We start from the raw sequence: 21,528 nt of genomic DNA, 5'->3' as shown, positions 1-21,528 counted from the left end.
TGCATTGACATTGCTCTATTACCTTTTGGGAAATAATGGCAAATCAGGGAGGAGATGTATTCACCTATGTGTCCAAGGAAGACCGATTGGATGGGAACAATTATTCCCTTTGGTCTTTCATGATGAAGAATGTATTAGTGGCCAAAAATTTGTGGGATTATGTCAGTGGAGAGGAAGCACGACCGGGAGTTGTGGCTCCCGCAACTCCTCCTCCAGGAGGACGTGCAAGAGGGCAACCTCAGCCCCCTCCACCTCACCCCGCTCAGCCACTTCCCCCAAGAACTGCAGCTCAGAAAGCTTGGGATACACGGGATGCACAGGCTATGTCGCTGATTGCATTGGCAGTTCAGCGTTCTATCATTCCTCATATTCGCTCAGCAGCTTCTTCACAAGAAGCTTGGTTGATATTGGAGCAGATGTTTGCAGGAAAGAATGAGACTCGCATCTCTTTCTTGAAGAAAGAGCTAGAGACTCTAAAGATGAATGAGGGTGATTCTATGCAGGATCATCTCAACAAAATTCAGGACTTGCGGGAGCAACTCATGAATGTGGATGAGTACTACTCAGATGCGCAGCTGATTTCTACGACATTGAATTCACTGCCTCCCTCTTACTTGGCTTTTCATACTGCCTTGAACCTCACTATGAGGATTTCGAAAGAGCCCATCACTTTCATTCAGCTTGTCAGTTTGCTTCTAGAGGAGGAACAAACTAGACGGAACAGTGGTGTGGATGGTATAGCCTCTGAGCAGGCTTTTATGTCAAGGCAGAAGGGTAAAAACAGCCAAGGGAAAAATGCTTCGCAGAGTTCTGGTAGTAGTAACACTTCACAGACAAGTCAGAAACAGGGGGGCACGCAAGCCAAGAAAGGAAAATGCCATTACTGCAAGAAGCCTGGCCACTACATCACTGAGTGCAGGAAGCGCATCGCCAAAGAGAAGAAGAAGGAGTCAGGGATGTCTGTTTCTGCAGCTCCTTCCACTGCTAGTGAGTCCGCGTCCTTTGTTGCAGACAGGGACTATTGTTTTTACACTTGCAGTTATGATGTCTCTTGGGCTGATAGAGCATTTAGCTCTACAGAAGATGCTAACACTTGGTTCTTTGACAGTGGTGCTTCACGGCATATCACATCTCGTAGAGATTTGTTTGCTTCTCTTGGTGCACCTCCCGTTGGGAAGTCTGTTCAGTGTGCTAATAATGCATCATACCCTGTTCGTGGTATTGGGGAGATTCAGCTTACAGCCATTGATGGCTCTATTCTCCGCCTACAGGATGCTTTGTATGTGCCTGGCATTAAGAAGAATCTGCTTTCCATTTCTTCTATGACACGTTGTGGTTTGCAGGTCACCTTTGATGATGACCGTTGCATGGTCCGTGACAAGGAACACATGACATTGGTCTTGACAGGTTCTTTGTGTCATGGGTTATATGAGTTGGATGCTCTTTCGGTAGATCAGTCTGCATATTTGACATCCACTCTTACTCCTGCTATGTTAGAGGCAGAGTTATGGCATGCTCGTTTGGGGCATGTAAACTATGGCAGCTTGATGCTATTACAGCGTACTCAGATGTTGGATGGATTACCTCTCTTGGAGAGACCTCCTGAGCATTTATGCGAGGGTTGCATTTTGGGGAAAATGCATCGTTTCTCTTTTCCCCGTGATGTTGCTTTTAGAGCAACAGCCAGATTGCAGCTTGTGCATTCGGATGTTTGTGGGCCCATGCAGACACAGTCATTGGGTGGTTGTTACTATTTTGTAACATTTATTGATGACTTTACACGTTTGTGCTGGGTCTATTGCTTGAAAAAGAAGTCAGAAGTGTATGATGCATTTTTGGCTTTCAGTGCACTTGTGGAAACTCAGTCTGGTTGCAAGATTAAGACTCTCCGTTCGGACCGAGGGGGGGAATACATGTCCTCTATGCTGAATTCTTATTTGCAGCAGAAGGGCATTATCCATCAGTACACTACTGCATATACTCCACAGCAGAATGGGGTAGCAGAGAGGAAAAATCGGTCACTCATGGAGATGGCCAGATGTATGCTGAAGGCAAAGAGTTTGCCTCATAGTTTTTGGATGGAAGCCGTCATGTGCGCTTGCCACATTTTGAACAGATGCCCTACCAAGGCCTTGAAAACCGTCACACCTTTTGAGGCTTGGCACAGCCGCAAACCTTCTGTTGGCCACTTCCCTACTTTTGGGTGTCTTGCATATGCCCATATTCCACAGGTACTTCGAAAGAAGTTGGACAACAAGGCTGTAAAATGCATCTTTATGGGATATAGCAGCGAAAGCAAAGGCTACAGACTCTATGATCCCGTGACCAAGAAGGTTTTTGTCAGCAGGGATGTTGTATTTGATGAAAAATCAGAATTATCCTTGGCTGGTTTTGATACATATCAGGCTGCCCGTGATGTCTTTGAAGGGCTGCTGCCCATCACATTTGGTGATTCAGCTGGTACTTCAGCAAATGAACCTAATGTTCAGCCAGCTGCTCCTATGGAACATGCAGTAAATCAGCACATTGCTGAAACTGAAATTCAGCAGGAACTTGTACACAGTCAGGAAGCAAGACAGGTGCCTAGATGGTACACGCAGACTATGAGAGATAGTCATTTGGAAACACCCTTGGCTGGTCGTACTCGAAGGCAAACTCGACTGCATGATTCAGCACATTCCATGGAGTTTGTTATGGCAGCATGTACTCATGATAATGAGGAGCCTGAATGTTTTGAGGATGCACGACATAGTGTGCATTGGATGGCAGCCATGCAAGCTGAATTGGATTCTATTCATAAGAATCATACTTGGGATTTGGTGTCTTTGCCAGTTGGCAAGCGTGCCATTGGTACGAAATGGGTCTACAAATTGAAAAGGAACGCAGATGGATCCATAGATAAGTACAAGGCACGGCTGGTAGCTAAAGGCTACGCACAGAAAAAGGGCATTGACTATGAGGAGACCTTTGCTCCTACCTCCCGTATGACGACCATTCGGTCTATGATTGCCTTGGCTGCACATTTTGGTTGGAAAGTGCATCAGCTGGATATAAAGACTGCATTCTTACATGGGGAACTTTAGGAAGAAGTGTATGTACAGCAGCCCATTGGTTTCGCAGTTGAAGGCTCAGAAAATTTAGTATGCAAGCTGAAAAAAAGCTCTATATGGTTTGAAACAAGCTCCACGAGCTTGGTACGCAAAGATAGATGCCTTCTTGCTTAGTCAGGGGTTTGTAAACAGCCCATCTGAGTCTACCCTTTATGTACATAAAGAGGGGGGATCCATGCTGATTTTGTGTCTATATGTAGACGACCTTTTGCTCACTGGAACACGTGCTGATCAGATTTCAGCATTCAAAAATAATTTACAGCAAACTTTTGACATGTCTGACTTGGGTATTTTGCACTATTACTTGGGCATCCAGTTTGTACATGATGCTAGAGGCATTGGATTATGTCAGTCAAGGTACATTGGGCAACTTCTTGAGAAGTTTGGCCTACAGGATTGCAAGCCAGTTTGTACACCCATGGAACCTGGGCTCAAACTGTCATTACATGATGACAGTGATTTGTTTGATATCCATACTTATGCTCCAGCAGTGGGATGTCTCATCTATTTATGCCACACTCGGCCAGACATACAGTTTGCCGTTTCAGTTTTGAGCAGGTACATGCATCAGCCTCGTATGTCGCATTGGCAAGCTGTGAAGCGTGTGTTTCGTTACTTGCAGGGTACTAGAGCTCTTGGATTGCTTTATGCCAAGGGGGGACCACTGCAGTTACATGCTTACAGTGACTCTGATTGGGCTGGTGATTTTGATACTCGTCACTCCACTAGTGGCAATTGTTTCTTTCTTGGCTCGTCATGCATTTCTTGGCTTAGCAAGAAACAATCCACTGTTGCCACGTCGTCATGTGAAGCTGAGTACAAGGCAGCCTTCACTACTGCAGTTGAGTGCGTATGGCTTAGACGCTTACTTGCTGATTTGGATGTATCTGTTACGGAGCCTACTCCTTTATATACTGACAGTCAGAGTGCCATTGCAGTGGCACGGAACCCTGTGTTTCATGCTCGCACGAAACACACAGAGATTCACTACCATTTTGTCAGAGAGAGGCTACATGCAGGTGATATCAGCCTTGTCTACTGTCCTACCACCAGCAATGTGGCAGACATCTTCACCAAAGCTCTTCCACGAGACAAATTTGAAGCATTTCGCGATGCTTTGAATTTGACGCCCTTTGGTGGCGGATGATCCTTGTACACTTGATCACTCTTCACTCCAGGGGGGTTTGTTGGGTATCTCACACGCCTTACTTACGCCTACGCTCATATGGGAGTGTGCGGGTGATCACTAGGACACTGGGGCACTTTTTACTCTCGGTAGGAGAGGTTTTTTCCCCCAGATTATGTGTACTATTTTGTATGTGCTTGTGGTGCACACTTACGGGCACTTACTGTGTTCGGGTGTGAACAGCCCCTTATAACTCTAAGGTATAAGGGTTATCATTTGTACTTTCAGGTCACACTCTATTCAGTACTATTGCATTGGGTGTCGTGCTAAACTCTGTCTCTCACTCTCACACTGTCTACTGCACTTCAGCTGCACCTCGATCCTCTCCCATCTGACAAGGAGTTCCCATTTCTTGTCTCTCTCTTTCTTGCTCTTGCTTTCCCGCCATAGCTCTCGAGTGCAAGCTTCGATCCTTCTCACCTTTCAACTAGTATCAGAGGACGGCTTGCGACTCTTGAGCTTGGCTTGTGGCATTCTCAGCTTCCCATTGACTCCCCACTCGCATTGGGTCTCCTTCCCGGCAGCCATAGCTCATTCTCTTGAGCTCCCATCACTCCCCGACTTCCCGAGCTTCTTCCCGGCCTATTGAGGCACCATCAGGGCATTGACATTGAGGTATTGCTTCATTATTTCAGAGTTTTACTTCAGTCCACATGTCTAGGTAAACAGGGTTTTCACAGGTTGTGGGCATCCATAGCTCATACCTCTTGGAGCTTCCTTCACCTGGATCTTGCTTCTAGCCTATCAAGGCTTGTTGAGGCTTGGTGTAGGCCTTCTTTGGTCCCAATTTGTGCCCCCTTTGGGCCCCATTGTTGACACATGGGACAGCAGACCCCCCCCAGCCAGCTCACTTTTTTTTTTGCGCTTGTTTCAAAATCTGGCCCAAAAATCACTTTTTTTTTGTCATATCTCGAGTATTCGGAACCCGATTCAGGCAAGGTAAGAGTCTAAGTTGGGGTTTTGGCACGCTCCGGACACGATGGTGATGTCGGATTTGCCAAATTCTGATGACAGAATATTCTGCAACAGATTTTAGATCTGAGACAGCATGTATTTGTATGCCTATGGCTTATGTGATGCTTCTACTAATGTCGATTGATTGGGGGATTGAAGCTACATGTAATGCTATGATTTTGGCCTGATTGTAGGGCTGGAAATACTCAGTTTATAACAGTAAATGCATATTGAATACTCTTGGGTTGAAGCTATCTTTTATGCTTTGACATATGCCTATTAGTTCCGGATGCATGTCTTGGGTTATGCTATGATGTATTGATCATCGACGGACAACTTCGAGCTTGTCATTGGATCCAAATGCTTTTGGAAGCTTGAGCTTATTTCAGCCCGCACTTATTAACATTGGTTTATGCTTGACAGTGGTCAGTGCTTTGACAATTACATGCTCTTTGGGTACATGCTTACCCGACGCCTACGGCTTGATGCATTTGTCTTGGCATAGTGTACCATGTACTTGTTGAGCTTCAGTGCTCTCTGAAGACTTGGCTTGGATTCTCATTTGCTATTCCGGAATTTTGTATTGGATGTCACTTTGGTTGTCAGAGATCTTTATTGGAATGTATGTCTTGCTCATGGATGCTATCTACAGTCGCTCTGTAGCCGTCATGCTCTTGGGATGCTATTGAGGCATTGTCTTGGTTACCTGTCTTTGGTACTTTGACTTGGTTTGATTGAGTTGTTGAGCTCATTTATCCGTCTTTTGTGCTAGTGGGAGCATCTTGTATACTTGACTGACATTGAGCAGGAGGTTTATGCTATTTTGAGCATTTTGCAGATACTTGAGACTTTGGGATCTCTTACACTTAAATGTTGTATGGTTCATGTACTGATATCTTGGAATTGCTTTTGACCTGAGCTTGGGCTTTGCACTCTAGTGAGCTTACATCTACTGGTGTCAGGTCTTGCCAGTGTTATGTATACTTTGCCCTACTGTCCAGGGGGTATGCCTACTCATTGACGGATGCTTTGGTGACATGTTTGGGTGTTTGCTCAGGGTCTTGATAACTGTTTGGTGTTGATTTATGCCCGTTTATGGCTGGTCATGTCTTGGTTGTCATTTATTGACTTGGTGCAGTGATTTGGTCAGAAATTGACTCTCACAGTACCTTGCTGTCATTTATTACAGCAAGCATATAACTCCAAACTGACATGGATTTTTCATGCTGAAATATTCTGAAATGCTGTACTTTCACTAGTACTTGGTGGGCAGCAGCTTTGGTTACACTTTTCTCGCTATTTTCTCTCGATTTTGGTGATTTTTTTGTCATTTTCTGCAATAAACAGCAAGTAGTTTTGAACTGTCTACAGTCTTCCAGCTTGCATTATGGCGAGTTCATCCACTGATCATGCTATTTTCAACATCACTAAGCTTGATAGTACAAATTACTCTTATTGGAAGAGCCAGATTTGGCAGGTGTTGGTGCAGAAATCGCAAATCAAAGAGGTTCAGCGGGTAGCCACCTGCAACTATGCCAAATGAGGAATGGTTTGAGCTTGATGAGTTATGCAAGTCCACTATTGTATTATCTCTCACAGAACAGGTTCATCACAATGTATTTGAGGAAGAACAGAGTGCATGGCAGTTGTGGGATAAAATTAAGAATCTCTATGATAAGAAAAGTCCAGCAAGTCAGATGTATTGGCTGAAGCAGCTTATGGATCTGCGCATGAAGGAGAATGTGGCTATGTCTGCTCACTTGAGCCAGTTCCATGCTATACTCAAGAACGTTCGCAGGACATCACTTTTGCAGAGGATGTCACTCCTCTTTTCTTGCTTGGTACTCTTAATGAGTCATGGGATGTATTCCGCACTGCATTATGTGCCTCTACTGCTACCTTGAAATTATCTGATGTTGAGAGTACTCTTCTAAAGGAAGAGGTTAATCGTAAGAATTTGGATGCCTCTAGTGTGTCGCATGCTATGACAGTTAGAGGCAGGAATGATGGGTATGGAAAGCATGGCAATGGCAGTGGCCGTGGACGGGATTCTCAGAATTCTCGGTCCAAGTCTCATGGGAAGTCACGTAGCAAATCCGGTGGCAGGAATGCAGATGTTACTTGTCACCATTGTGGGAAAAAGGGCCATATTAGGCCACAATGCCATGAACTGCGCAATGAAAGGCCACATGCTGGAGAAAGTCCACTTCCGGCTATGTATTCACCTATGCTGGAGCATCAGAAATAGATATTCTTGACTCCTTTTTCTTCTCCTTGGCGATGTGCTTTCTACATTCAGTGATGTAGTGGCCTGGCTTTTTGCAATTATGGCATTTGCCCCTTTTGGCTTGCGTGCCCCCTTATTTTTTACTTCCCTGTGAGGTGCCTGAAGTCCCAGAGCTCTGCGGAGCATTCTTGACTTGGCTGCCTTTGCCCTTCTGTCTAGGCATAAAAGCCTACTCAGAGGCTATGACATCCACACCACTATTTCTTCTTGTTTGCTCCTCCTCTAGAAGCAAACTGACTAAACTGAAGAAAGGAAATAGGTTGTGGGGCAATCCTCATTGTGAGGTTTAGGGCAGTGTGAAAAGCCAAGTACGAAGGAGGTAATGAGTTTAATGTAGTAGATATCAGATGTGCATCTGAATAGTACTCATCAACATTCATAAGTTGCTCACGCAAGTCTTGAATTTTATTCAAGTGATCGTGCATAGAATCACCCTCATCCATTTTCAATGTCTCAAGCTCTTTCTTTAAGAAAGAAATGCAGGTCTTATTCTTACCAGCAAACATCTACTCCAAAGTTAGCCAAGCTTCTCGTGAAGAAGCTGCAAAACAAATGTGAGGGATGATGGACCGTTGAACTACCAATACAATCAGCGACAAAGCCTGCACATCCCGTGTATCCCATGCTTTTTGAGCTGTTGATCTTTGGGGAAGTGGCTGAAGTGGAGCAGACTAAACGATCCGAGGTACCTGTTGTCCACGTCTTGTTGGAGGAGGAGTAGCAAGAGCCACAACTCCGGGCCTAACTTATTCTCCACTGACATAATTCCAAAGATTTTTCGCAACAAGCACATTCTTCATCACAAAGGACCAAAGTGAATAATTGTTACGATCCAATCCATCCTCTTTGGATACATAGGTAAATACATCTCTCTGATTTTCCATGATAATCAATACCAAAAGAAGGCAAAAGAGCAATGTCCAAGCTACAATAACTTGGAAATCTCCAAAATTTTTAGAAATTACAGCAAATAGCTTGCTGCAATTAGTACATTGAGATACACTCTATCAAAACTGTCTGTAATGCATGCAGTCCAAGGTGCATTCAATGTTCAGCAATACTATATGAGTAAAAGCCCCAAAGTTGTCCAAAACAGTCTATCTCTGACTGAGATTGTGGTACATGTGCCAATGTCTTCAAAACACTCAAAAGCCTCAAAATTTTTGATAAATTTGCCAAGAAATTTGCATCAACCATGTCCGAGACACGTACTCAGAGTTTTGTGCTTGCTTGGACAGAAGCCCCCTTTTCTAGAGATGAAGCTGGAATAAAAAATAGTAAGTTTCTTTTTTTTAATCTCTCTGAAATCAGTCGACCAATCAAGCTAGTGGCCATAGGCGTCGATACAGGTGTAGGTGGCGCTGCAAGTTGGTGTGGCACAGGCGAGCACTAGAGGCAGAGTCTTGACTAGCAGGCGGCGTAGGTGTTGGCATAGGCGCAGGCGACGGGTCAGAGGGTTGGCGGGCGGCATGTCAAAGACTTGGTGGGAGTGCACATGTTGGCAGAAGTAGCATAGAAGGCAAGCAAAGGTGGCACACTCTAGGCGGGGTAGCCGGCACAAGGGTGTACAGGCGGCGCTGCTGGCAAGCATGGGACAGGGCAGCAAAGCCTAGGTGGGATGGTGTAAATAGGGCTGCGCTGACAGGGATGGGTCGTTGTAGGCAACATGGGCAGATGGAGTTGGTGCAGCTGTGGTAGACTTGTTTGACAGTGGGCATTGTTGACGAGCTACTGCAGGAGACGAGTAGCACTGGCGGTCTTCCATGAGACAAAGCTGGACTGAGCAAAGCTGAACTGAGCAAAGCCTCTGCTCTGATACCAAATGTGAGATGGAGAGAGGATCGAAGCTCAGTTGAGAGTGCAGTAGATAGTGTGGAGAGTGAAGCATGGCACCCAATGCAATAGACTAAAAGAGTGTGTCTTTTGAATGTACAAAGTATAACCCTTAAACCCTTAGGGTTGTAGGGGGTGTTCACAGCCGAACACGATAAGTGTCCCCGTAAGTGTGTGACATAAGCACATATGAAAGAAAACAATAAGTTTGGGGAAAAACCTCTCGTACTGAGAGTATAAAGTGCCCCAATGTCCTACTGATCACCAACACTCCTCTGTGAGCGTAGGCGTGAGTGAAAATCCAACAATGGGAAGGCAGCTCTTGGCAAAGTACCCAAGTGAAGAACACAAAGCATGTGCAAGGAAAAATCAAGCAATTGATGCATCTTTTTTTAGTGGACAAGCTGATGATATAGTCATGGGTGATGGAGCCATGCATGGGGGACTTGGAACTTTTGCATCCTCACAATCTTATCATGGAAAATGTAGCAAGCAACAAACCTTGGGAACAGCTTGGGATCCTCGTAAAAAGGGCAAGGTGAATGCAGCTATGGCAAGGTTTTCTACCTTGATCATGTTGCATTCAATGTTATAAGATCTCCCTACTTCCTTGAGATGGTCCAAGAGATTGCCAAGTATGGTCCAACCTATAAGTCTCCATCATATGAGACATTGCGTACCACTTTGTTGAAAAAGGAAAAGGATGCAATTGAATGTGCTTTGGCAACTGTGCAAGAGAGTTGGGTGAAGAATGGTCTCTCTTTGATAGCAAATGGGTGGAGTGATACTCGAAAACGGTCCATCCATGGGATGGTTGCTTATTCCGGAGGAAAGATGCAATTCATTTCCTCACATGATGCCTCAAGTACAAGAAAAAGTGCAGATCAGCTTGTGGAGGAATGAGCGGAAGGTTTTGAAAAAGTTGGGGCTGAAAATATAATCCACTTTATTGCTGATGGTGAGGCAACAAATAGGGCAGCAAGTATGAGACTTAAGGAGAGATATCCACACATCACATTCAGCCCATGCTTTGCTCATTGTTTGAGCAATTTGTTGAAAGACATTGGTACCTTGTCACGGATTGATCCCTTCATCCAAAAGGGCAAGGATATAATCAGTTTCATCCAAAGCCACCATCAGTTCATTCTTAGTGAGTTCCGCAGGAGATCACCTAAAAAAGATCTCTTAAAGTACTCTGATACGCGCTTTGGCTATAACTTTCTTATGACAAAGAGACTTGAGAAGGTTAGCTTACCCCTGAAGCAATTGGTGGTAAGTAATGAGTGGATGGGATAGGCTACTTCTAGATCAAGGGCTAGTATAGCAATGGAGAACATCATACAAGATCATGCATTTTGGAATGAATTGAAAAGCATCAATATTTTCATGAAGCCAATCATGCGCTTGATGGGAATTGCAGATGGAAGAGCGCCATGCATTGGAAAGGTCTATGAGGGGCAGATCACATGATTGAGAAGCTAGGACAGCTTGGTTTGGATGTAGCAAAGTATCAAGAAGTCCGAGATTTATGTGAGGCAAGATGGAATGCTTATCACTTACCTATGCATGCAGCAGCATATGTATTAGATCCGGAGTTCCAAGGGTGTGGTCAAGAGAAGGATGAAGAGGTAATGCAGGGTTGGGACACAGTGCTTTCTAGGTTCGTTCCCATTGATACTAAGAGAAGATTGGTGAAAGATCAGCTTTGTTAGGCCAGCAAAGGCAAGAAGAGGAAATCATCTTCAAGAGCTTCGAGACAACAAGATGCACCAAAGGAAGAGCCAATACAATAGTATGATGTTCCAAATGTGGGTAGTGAGCATAAGCAAATGCTGCCAATGGGGCAATTGATGCACATGCAAGGCCAAATTGGAAGTGCCACTCCAATGCTTTTTGAACAGCAAGGCATACATGCAATAATGGGGCAGCCATGGTACTTTGGTTGTGGCACTTGTTTCAATGCTATGGTGGGTCAAGGACCACATATGGGGATGTATGGCTACTTCAACCTGTGGTAGCTTCCAAGTAGAGGGGCTGGTATATATATATATATATATATATATATATATATATATATATATATATATATAGAGAGAGAGAGAGAGAGAGAGAGAGAGAGAGAGAGAGAGAGATTAATGTCTATTGAGGCCAAAGTCAGCGTATGAGACATAACAGTGGTGATTGCTTTAAATATCAAAAAGTTTAGAATATTAAATTATGATGAGTGATGGTGATATACGGTGCAAAGAGAGACTAAAATGGTATACAAGAGTGGATACTAGGGATACAATAAAGGAATAATGGAGGGGATATGTGGAGTTGTATACATCTAGCTATGTAGCTAGGTATGACCATACAATAATCCCTAGCTCCGCCTAGTTGAAATTAGTTGGACCTGGGTAGAGTATGTCATACTTCTCAAAGGAGATAGTATAGGGGTAATATGTGGTCTAATCTCCCAGTTCTACCAAGTATTGGTTGTGGCATCGACGAATCTTCCTCTCTCTCTAGTGTAACCTCGATTTTTGGTATCCCTGGCTCTATGGTTAGTGTGTTGCTCTGATCTCCTCAACTCTAAGGATTGTCACCACTCTTTGTGCAAGTACTGTGTGTGGTCAATGTTTAGAAACAATTCAGGGAGTTGTAACTGCTTTCTCCCCTCTTTGTAGTATTGTCCTTTAGTAATGATGTGCGGAGCCTCTAAATCTCAAAAAAGAACTGACATAAGCAATGTTGGTGTGGTAACCTATGAGACAATGAGTTACAACCATCTATACAGTGATTCAATTCTTTGGAAAAAGAATTAGTAAGAAAACACAAAAAGCTAAAATCATAACTTATACAATCACTGGTGATGAAGGTATTGAGATGCCAAGAGGTTGGGATACAAAATACGATAGGGGTATTCAATACCTAAACATGGCAATAATATACAAAGCTAAAAATACATAGATTGGGCTCAGGAACACCATGAGATACAAAATACGATAGGGGTATTCAATACCTAAACATGGCAACAATATACAAAGCCAAAAATACATAGATTGGGCTTAGGAACACCATGAGATACATATCATCCTAAGAAAGCCCTCATTTATCATTGTTACAAAGGCTCTAGCTTATCCCATGTGGAAAGAATTTGGGGGGACTGACTCTAGAATCTAGATCCAATCAATGATCTCTTGTATCCTCCTATGCATGTGTTGCTGAAGTCATGGGTCAGTATCTAAGACTTCTAGATTGGCCAAGAGAGACAACTCAATCAATGGGCATCCCTCATATAGATGCTGATTGCAGCTAAGAGAAGGGGAGGGAGGGAGGGAAGAAAAATCTTGTAAGTAATGTGAATGACATTGTAGAAGATGTGCATTTTTTGTTTTATTTTGTTTTTATTCTTCTTCTTTTTTAATTTCTCCTTTCCCAATCATATCCAAGACTCTTAAGTTAGGCGTGTGTACTAAAGTGTTGAGTAAAGCACCACCCATATGTACTATAATGGAGCATGCACCATGAAGTTACATTGTTTCTTCATTTTATGGGGTGTCCCATGAGTTAACCATTAGGGCTAATCTTGTGAGTGCCTACGAAACACCCAATGTCATACACCCCCTAAGCACTACCCAAAAGCACCCACATGTGACCTAATGCCTACCACTGGATGACCTCTTTCCACTGCTGGTGGCCGGCCTACAAGACTACACAAGGCAAGTGTCCCCTAGGCCTTCCAAGTGTCAAAATATGCAACAAACCAAAGAGATAGTGGGGTTTACAGGGAGAAATATAAAGTGTGTACGACAAACATTGAGAGAGAAGAGAAACTCAAAAAACACAGGAGAGGATGATGATGAAGCACTAAATCATGTTAAGTGAGCAAAGTTGATACAATAGAGCCGAGGCTCTGAAGATGAGTGCACTATCTTGTTTGAATCAGGCGGCAACACCTAAAAGGATTTTGCATAGTGAAGGGAGCAAAGCGTAGTCCTTTGGGAAGTGGGCTATTGAAGTAATCATCACTAGAAGGTGAACAACACTTGTCAAGGGAGCAAAGCACAATGCTTTGATGCCAGGGATGAAGAAGATGATCACCAATTATTGAGGGAGTGAAGCGCACTCCTCTAATGCCAGGAAGTGGACTAGGCTGCAAAGGCAAATACCTACGTGTGTTGTGAGCTATCAAATGAAGGGAGAGCAGCCCAGATGCTAACACCTGGAGGAGGAGGAGGATGCTAGAGGTGAGGAATGAATCTAGACTGTAAACACAAATAGTTGGGGCTATGTGGGTGATGCCAGATATGTGGAGAGAGGAAGATGACGCCAAGTGGTAGAGGAACCTCCGAACTTGCCAAATGCAAATGATGGGGTGACTCCAGGTGTGGGAGAGAATGATGAGGAGAGAGGAGTGTCAGAATGATGAAGAGAGTGTGGGATGAATGCAAGTGATGGTGTTTGAATGAGAGGAGAGGTGGCCTATACATAGACCCCGGCTAGTCTAGGGTGGCACACCACTTTGTGGGTTCACTAAATGCCTCGGCCAAATCTAGGGTGGTGCACCATTGTGTGGGCGCCCACTAATAACATAGTATAGGGGAGTTTCAGAAACGGGGAAACGGAAATGGGAAAAACCGGAGTTTTAGAGTTTCGGCCAAATTTTGGAAACGAGGAAACAACGTTTCGGATTGTACACTAAAATAAATACAATATTATGTGGATATGTAAATATATCAATGCCTACAACAACATGTATCCAAATTTCATACAAAACTTTGAGTCTTCATGTCATATGATTGAAATCATGATTCATTACACGTGTCACGACTCACGAGTGAAGATTGAATAGTCAAGACTCGATGGTTGAAACTTAAGAGAGCTTAACACAATTAAGACTCAATTTTCAAAACCTAAGGCAACAAAATGAATTATAATTTATGACTCTGAATCATCTATGATCTAAAGAGCAATGAAGACTGACATCAAGAACAATGGAACAAGAATCAAGATGCATAATAAGCGAAATCAAGATACAATGATACCTGTAACTATGTCATGTGAATAATCTGTCAAAACCCCAAAGTCGAGTGAGCACTAAGCAGCACTGTGTGCTAGTCTCTAGACTCTAGTAACTACTGAGTAATAAGTATCAACATCAATGAACAACTAGCAACTGTAGTCTGGACAACAAGGCCCGATGTCTTTGTTGGGAACCCATGCCAAGTGGTCTTTCACGTGCATTACGCTCCCCGATTTCTCCAATCCACAATAGCTGCACCGCCATTTCTTTGATCCGTTGAAGCCCTTATATCCCTTGATTGGAGTGACGTGCCTCCAATATGGATCTGGCACCATGATTAGCCTTTAGGTAATGGGAAGGAGGAGGAGGAGGAGGAGGAGGAGGTGGTGGTGGTGGTGGTGGTGGTGATGGTGGTGGTGGGAGCTGGACTGCCCCAAAACGGACGGCAAGATGCCTAAACGCCGGTTTGCTGTTTTCGTTTCAGTCCGAAACAGCCAGTCCATTTTGGCAGCCCCGAAATGCCGTTTCAGGGTAATATGACTGATAAAATGCCCAAAATGAGGGCGCCAGCCCTTTTTGGGGCTGTCAATTTGAAACCCTAATTGGATTGACTATACTAAAGAAATGGTTTCTCAACACTAGGTGTGGTCTATAGTCCTATCGATAGCAAAACTACTCATATTAACCATTGCCCATCAAGCTTCCTAGCAAGTCACCTACAAGGGGTGTGAGAAATGGTGGTTGCCACTCTTGGGGGCAGCATAATGGGCTACACCCAACACATGGTCAATAGGTCCTGGAATTGGCGAGTTTGGGTACATTGTGCTTGCCAATAGTGTAATCGAGGAAGTGCTTGATGCTGATCATGACACCCGAAGGGTTGATTGCCACAATGACAAGCCTTCAGGTTGGTCATCCAACACGTGCAAGTCCCAAAACAGGGGGTCCTATCATACTTTCGTTAGTTATCCTATTTGTGGTGATAGTCATCCGAACATGCTGCCATGATGTTGACAGTTAGTCCCGTTTTGTGTGACATTTGTCTCATACCACCCCTATCAAGGAGTGGAGTAGACACTTCGAGCATAGAACATCATAGTGGTGTGGTGCAGGTTGCGGCTTTGATACAAATGAAATGCTCCCATAGGTCTCCAGTGTTCACACATGACACAGCATGCCCCATGCAATGATAGAAAGAAACATCACAAGATGGACATCAAAGTTGCCTCCCTGTAATAGAGCCAAACAGGCTACCTGTAAGGCTGCAACTAGCAACATATTGCATGAAACTCCCATTGCAAGGATTGATGTCCCATATCATGAGGCCACAATATTTACATGTGTGGATGGAGCTGCCTTGGGTCTTAACTCTTTTTGATAGTACTCCTAACCACCCTAGCCCTAGGGTGGGATTGACCAAATGTTTAGTGGGTCAATTGGTACAGCTGCAGGTCCCCATCCAAGATGTCCAACAGTGTAACACCATTTGTTTGTGAATTCTTCTAATGAAAGTCTTTCTTCAAAGCTGGGACTATGTACATCTAGGTACATCATCTTTGTACTTATTGAAATATACTCACTGAAAATACAACTCCATTTATTTCTCCTTAATAATGCATGTTGGTGCCCACTAAAAACAATTTTCTTGCAATTTGCTCTTAATATAGTGCAGTTTATGGCTGTTTTTATAACTTATGATCTCTAAGGCTTAACAAAGGGATATTTTGTTTTTAGATCTTTGGAGGAGGAAAAAGTTGTTGCTTCGAAAGCTGTCCTCGAAGGCGATAAACTTAAATCATGTGTGAGTACATAGACAAGCTACTCCTTTTTTCGAAAAAGTATTATCTAAGCAGATGGATTTGTTAGCTTATTATTGCACTTTATTTCTGATCTCATAGAGAACTCCCTTCTCTATATGTAGATTATGTAGTGAACTATCACAGGTACAATGATCATAAGTAAACCCAGCTCTGAATTTGTTCTTCACTAGCTCATCCATACATGCATGAAGGCATATCAAATATGCATGTTACAGGGGAACTGCCATCATTTACATCGTGATGTTAGACTGTTCTGAATATTTAACTTTGGGCCCTCTGTTGGCTGCAAGCTTGTCACCTAACTCAGTTGGAATGATGGCTGAGCTCACAGTGCCAAATCTAAGGACTAAGCACAGATGTCGAGATGAGAGAAAATGCATTTTGAGATATCAATCCCAAATCCGCAGGCTGTATCATCCATTGTTTGGTTGATCTCCCAACTACCCAAGTAACAGACTTGGCTGTGATCTGATTGATTTGACATTTCTTGCATTAGCTATAACTGGCCCATGTTCCTTTTGGCGACAACTTCATAAAAACTCCCAATATTTCTTCACCCATGTCAACCAAATAAGTGGCTTTGCACCACATCTATCCATGTGAAGGTGCTCTAGGGTAAAGGGGCCAATAAGGTGATGCCCCCCAAAAGCAAAACGTACCACACCCTGTTTAGCCGCTTAAAGTTATAATTCAAATATTTATCTATTGCATATAATCTTGATGTGAGTCAAACAATTGAACCATATCAACTTTTTTATATTTTGGATTTGGTAAAATTTTAAAACCTTAAATGATGCTTGACCAAGCTATGGGCAAAGGATTAAGGGAGGATGAAACTGATAATTTTGAAAGAGTTATTGAAGGTGGACCATAACCCATGGAATGCACACTATGTCATCCCTCATCAACTTGAGAGAATGCCCATATGATATTTGGTGTGGGAGTATCTAGCCTCTAACATCTGTCTCGTGTTCTTGCGATTGATGGCAGTTATATATCACAAACAAACAAACTGAGAGCTAATCTCCTTACTGGCTTCATTACCACGCAGAAGGATCAGATTTCCTGTACAAAAATATCCCATCCCATACTAATATGAATGGAAAGCAAACAGTGAACTAAAATGTTATTCGATGAAGTTAAATTCAAATGGACTGATGGCAGGTTTGAATATCTTTTCCCTGTTTAAAGCATGTTTAACAGCATGTTAAAACATGCAGACAGAACACGTGTATATACATGCATATAAATGGGCTTTTAGACGCACCTGTAACAGCACATCTACCACCAACCATGTCTACACTTCCAGTCTACTGTAGTGGTGGCTACCTTCAAACCAATGTTGTTTGGAGGTTCGGAAGAAGACCAGTTCTATTACTCTATGGGGTATATTTTGCTACAAGGTTATGCCGTTTGGACTACTAAGTGCATATCCTAGGTTTCAAAGTTAAATGGATCAGGTAATAGCTTGATTCCCTAGTTTTCATTGCAATTGTTTATGAATGATTTTGGGGTGAACGTGACAGATGGAGATGATGTAAGTTGGGAAAAGCTACAGTTATCTTGCTTTGGCATTAACTGGATCAAAATGGGATTTCTCTAGATCTTGCTAAGGTAGAAGCCTTGTTGATGTTTGAAACGCCTCAAACCACCAAGGAGATGATGAGTTCATAAAGAAGGTCAAGTGCTTATCAATGTGTTTACAATATTGGCTGAATGTGTCTCCATTAGAATATGTTGTTGAAAGAGATCCATTTGAGTGGAATGCTGAAGCTATTGTGTGCTTTGAAGCCATCAACTTTGGAGAGTACAAATTTAAGTACCTGTGACATGTACATCATGGCTTAATAGATTGATTTGGAAATGCCATGCTATTTCAATAAGATACCAATAGATTCAGTTAGTGTGGGTTATCCTTTCATTCATCTGCTATGATATTGCAACCATGTTGAATTGAATCAACCTCACAATTTAGTCTTGTAGTTGGAGAATGTCTTTTGCAACTCCTTGATTGCTTAGACCACTCAACCTCATGAATTATTCTTCCCTTAATATTCATCCTTCATGTCTGACTGGTTTCAGCATAACCAAGTTACTTGCCTGGGAACTTTCATTTCCAGCTTTCAGTGAGCTTGTTTCACTTTCTTCTGTGGTTTGAATGGTGAGAACAAAATGTCTGAGTATCCCACTTGACCAAGTTGGGATGGAAGTGATCTCAGAAAACTTCTTTTGGCTGTTCGTTATTTAATAAAAAAAGCCTTAAAAGATGGAAGTACCTTACAAAACTTCTTTTCGCTGTTCATAACAAAAAAGTTCCAATGGTACAAGTTGATGTCATGGCTGTGCTTGAGCTCTCATGGTTTCATTTCCTCTCACTCTCTCTCTTTCCTGCATTCTATGGCTCATTCAAAATTTCGTTGTTTGATGTACATATGAACAGATTAAAACTCTGGAAACAGAACTTCAGAAGCAAATGGAGGCTTTACAATTACTGAGTTCTAGATACGAAACAGAGAAAGCCTTCTTTACAAAGGTAAAATTTGTTGTTTTAAATGTCATTCATGAGTTATTCTCATATACAAGTTATGTTTCCTCCATTTACATGAACTGGTATGGCTTTCATTTGTTCATAGTAGTGTTGTATTTACATCTGTAACTGGATTTTTTGAGGTTTGTTTGCCCTTGTCATCATGGCGAGGCAGGCAATGAAAAAAGTGTAAATGCTGTTGGTCCTTACACTGAGAGCACCACATAGTGAGCTATTACAGAGTTCTTTACACCTTGCAGGACCAGGGCAGCGTAGCATTCATTTGATTATTCAGGAGATCAGGACCAGAGACCAAGGGAGGGGTTTTGAGGTTATATTTGCAGCTGCCATCATCAGAACCTGGAGATCTGTTTCATCTGCCCTTCATCAGTTAACAACCATAGTTGAAGAGCATAGGTGGCAGTCTCTTCTCTTCGATCACTACTTGATATCAAACTATGGCCATAATCTTCGATAGAGAACTTGTCTTTCTTAGGGGAGGTTCTCCATGCAGGTCGCTTTCTTAGTAGCTACCACAGGGGATCCACATGCAGAGCCTACAGGGTCTTAGAGGTGCTAGAATTATGGTAGAGACAGTGACAGAGGGAGTCCCTTTCAAGTGGAGGACAAATACACCCACCTCTCAGACCTGTATAGGTCTCTTCTCCAGAAAGGACCTCCTACTCGGGATCATTGCAACTAACAGAGAGAAGATATTAATTTTCACAGTGGAGGATGACGGCCTGCTTCAAAGAGAGGACTTGGATCAGGCAGAGTTCACAGGCTGCTCTACACAAAGGATCAGAGTAGTGGCACACTGTGAGAGGAGATGGTACATCCATTAGGACCCAATTGCTTCTTTGATTGATGGATGGAGGTATTGAGCCTATTAGTGGCCCCTACAGAGATTACAATGGGATCTAGGAGTGAAAGGTTTCTGTAATTTCTGATGAGATTGTGCAGAATTTAGAATTTAAACAGTCACATACTTAAGAGTGTACAATTGAGAGAAGAGAGAAGAGGCAACCAATCAAATCTGGAGAAGAGTCCAAGGAGAAAATATATTTGCAAGAAGGTGAGAGTTGTCATGTTTCACCACCCAGCCAAACACACGACTCTTTAAACATTAACTAATGTGCTATGCTGCACCTCAGGTTAATGCCTCCGACATCACCCTTGGTTTAACTTGATGGCCCTAAGTGTTGTTCGCCCATTAATTTGCTTAAGACTATATTCAATGGTCCAAGCCTATGTTCACACAAATAAACGTGTCCATTAGTCATGTACCCATTAATTGGTTTAAAACCATGTTTGATGGTCCAAGCCTATGTGAACACAAACAAACGTGTGCATTAGTCTTGTACCTTGAACCCTATACATGTACTAAAATAATACACAAATAGTCACAGCTCTCAGTGTTTCCCAGTGATGTCACATTCAATTAACTCACATTAATTAGCATGACAAGGAGAGTGGGTTTGAAGAGACCTGTTCCTAAGGAACCATGCAACATAGCTTTCTTTAGCTACACCTCCCTTCTTGTCAAACTTTTGGAGGAGCCTAGATGACAGCTTCAAACCTAGGGAGATTTCACTCTTCCTATGACAACTTCGAACCTAGGGAAATTTCTCTCTATGGCTAGTAGCCCTAGTGCAGTCACCAGAAAGGTTTCAACATGTTTCTTGTTTCGAGGTTTCATTTCACATTTCATTTCCTTGACTACATCAAGGTTTCAAAAATAGAATTTATAAATTATATTTATTATATATTAATAATATTAGACTAAGAAATATATCCATTAATAGATTTAGAAATAGATCTGTTAATAGATTTAAAAATAGATCTCTTAATGTAAATCTTCATCGTGCCTAGATCCTAGAGTCAAAAATCTAAAGCCCGAAACAAAAACATGCATTTCACCTACTCATTTAGAAATTAGCATTCACAATTTACAAATGACAACATATACGCTACAACATATGGATAATACCTCCCATTTCACCAACCTACACCATCCCAATGTACAAACAAGCTAGACAATGGGCCTAAAGTCTTTAAGAGTGGTGATCACACAATGATGTTTACTAATGGGCCTGAAGTCCAATAAATAGAACTTGGTTGTGCTGACCCTAAAGTGCCTTTAGTGCATTCATAGTGGATCAGCTTATGACCATTGTGACAAATTGCCAACACCCATTCAGATGTTCAGGATATAACACTTCCCTCATGAATTTCTTATTAGCAATATCTTGAGCGACAAAGTTGGGAAAGCAATTCTTCAATGAATGTATGGACTATGAAGATGCCTTTGCCTTTGGGCAGTTCTTCCACTTGACTAAATACTTAGAATAAATGGTCTAACAAGATCGTGTCATCCTATAGTCAAGAACCAATTCAGGCCTGAGTGGAATGTAACAAGCAGCATCTTTGACTGTTGGACTTAATCAAGACAATGAGTTCACCTTCCACCAACCATTCTTTCAAATGGCAGACGTGGAACACCAGGTGAAGTCGAATATTTGGAGGCAAATTCAACTAGTAAGATAGGCTACTAATCTTCTTGGTGATATGGAAAGGTCCACAATTTCTCAAAGGTAACTTAAAGCACTTGCTAGTAGTTATTGAATATAAGGGATTTTAAGGTAAACCCACATGCCCTCCTAGAGCTCCGTGTATGGTTATGGTTAGCATAAAATGTAGCATGATCTTGGGCTATTTCAATGCTTTCCTTTGCAATGGTTGGTATTTCTTGCACATCATGTTAGAAGTCCACTACTGCATTTGACGCCGTTGAGCTTGACAG

General features: G+C 42.6%; 1 protein-coding gene across 4 annotated transcripts in view; it reads left to right on the top strand.

The window, feature by feature from the left end:
* Positions 1-21,528, top strand: part of LOC148036112 (uncharacterized) — a 127,364-nt gene that overhangs the window by 101,330 nt on the left and 4,506 nt on the right. For all 4 annotated transcript variants that reach the window (XR_015690902.1, XM_087678103.1, XM_087678102.1 and 1 more), the window contains exons 13-14: positions 16,113-16,179; positions 18,639-18,731. Coding sequence is in view for 3 of the 4 variants with exons in the window: in XM_087678103.1 (XP_087534229.1) it covers positions 16,113-16,179; positions 18,639-18,731 (160 nt within the window). In the remaining variant the exon portion in view is untranslated. The remainder of the gene's footprint in view (positions 1-16,112; positions 16,180-18,638; positions 18,732-21,528) is intronic.

This window comes from Lygodium microphyllum, chromosome 5 (assembly GCF_053477565.2).
Source record: "Lygodium microphyllum isolate KBCC chromosome 5, Lygodium_microphyllum_v1.1.10, whole genome shotgun sequence".
NCBI classification, from domain to species: domain Eukaryota; kingdom Viridiplantae; phylum Streptophyta; class Polypodiopsida; order Schizaeales; family Lygodiaceae; genus Lygodium; species Lygodium microphyllum.
The sequence above is the reverse complement of the archived record's forward strand: the minus strand, read 5'-3'. Positions and strand labels throughout refer to the sequence as shown.